General features: G+C 41.3%; 1 protein-coding gene across 1 annotated transcript; it reads right to left on the reverse strand.

The window, feature by feature from the left end:
* Positions 1 to 713: 713 nt before the first annotated feature.
* LOC138892831 (uncharacterized) lies at positions 714 to 1,094 on the reverse strand. Its single transcript, XM_070176576.1, has 2 exons — positions 919 to 1,094; positions 714 to 870 (listed from the first exon to the last, which is right to left on the reverse strand). Exons 1-2 carry the CDS (start codon positions 1,092 to 1,094, stop codon positions 714 to 716), a joined length of 333 nt encoding a protein of 110 aa, XP_070032677.1.
* Positions 1,095 to 1,350: the final 256 nt, after the last annotated feature.

Genomic DNA, 1,350 nt, shown 5'->3' on the forward strand with positions numbered 1-1,350 from the left:
CCATTTCTCTGACAGCCCAAACTTCAAAGAGTTTGCAATTTCCCATTTCAATTTATGCGGTCCGCACTGTAATTGTGCAGTTTTCTTCTGTTGTAGCACTCACAATTGTGCGATCCGCACAATACATGTACGGTCCACACTTTTTCCACACTTAGCCAATTTTCTTAGCACAGTTCCTGTAAAGCACACTCATTCCTGCAACACACTTCAAATACAGTTAGCATAAAAATAACACCTATCTACAAAAGAGGAAAAGAAAAAGAAAAAGAAAACATGGGTTGCCTCCCAAGAAGCGCCTGATTTAACATCGCGACACGACGCAGATTACCATCACTTCAAATGAATAACTGCCACCACGTGGTCATCATTAAACTTTCCCAAATAATGCTTCACCCAGTGACCACTGACTGGGAATACCTCATCATTTTTGTTTTTCAAGTCCAATTTACTAAAAGGTGTCACACCCACAATTTCAAAGGGGCCACTCCATTTAGATTTTAGCTTTCTGGGAAACATCTTCAATCGTGAGTTGAACAACAACACAAGATCGTCCTCCTTGAACTCCTTGTTTCGGATGTATATGTCATGAAGGTGCTTCATCTTCTCTTTGTACAAGGACGAACTTGCATATGCATGGTATCGGAACTCATCCAATTCATTCAAATGTGCAACCCTCAAGTTAGCGGTTGCATCCCAATCAAGATTCAACTTCTTTAAAGACCACATGGCCTTATGCTCAAGTTCCACCGGAATATGACAAGATTTTCCAATAGTGCATCATCAAGCTTCTTTGACCAATCCATCCGGTTTGCATTCACTGTTTTGGACAAGATACTCTTTATGTCCTCGTTGGAGACTTCCACTTGACCACTAGCTTGTGGATGATAGAGATTCATAACTTTATGAGTGACACCATACTTGATAAGCAAAGTGTCAAAAGCCTTGTTGGGTAGAGCAACGGCCTCCACCCATTTAGACACATAATCAACGGCAACCAAGATGTAAGTGTTTCCACAAGAACTCACAAAAGGACCCATGAAGTCAATACCCCACACATCAAAAATATCAATCTCCAAAATGGTAGTGAGAGGCATTTCATTATTCTTCGAGATTCCACCGGCCCGTTGGTATTCATCACATCTTTTAACCATATCACTTGTATCTTTGTAGAGAGTGGGCCAATAGAAACCACAACTTAGCACTTTAGATGCCGTTCTTGCTCCGCCATGGTGACCACCATAAGGCAAAGAATGGCAAGCCGCAAGAATAACATTTTACTCTTCGTCCGATACACATCTTCTAATTACCCCATCCATGCAAATTCGGAAAAGATATGGCTCGTCCCAATAA

This window comes from Nicotiana tomentosiformis, chromosome 5 (genome assembly GCF_000390325.3).
Source record: "Nicotiana tomentosiformis chromosome 5, ASM39032v3, whole genome shotgun sequence".
Taxonomy (NCBI): Eukaryota; Viridiplantae; Streptophyta; class Magnoliopsida; order Solanales; family Solanaceae; genus Nicotiana; species Nicotiana tomentosiformis.

Coding starts and splice junctions, on each gene's coding strand:
- LOC138892831 (XM_070176576.1), bottom strand. CDS start 1,094: ATGCCTCTCACTACCATTTTGGAGATTGATATTTTTGATGTGTGGGGT. Junction 871..918: donor TTTGACACTTTGCTTATCAA/GTATGGTGTCAC, acceptor TCCACAAGCTAG/TGGTCAAGTGGAAGTCTCCA.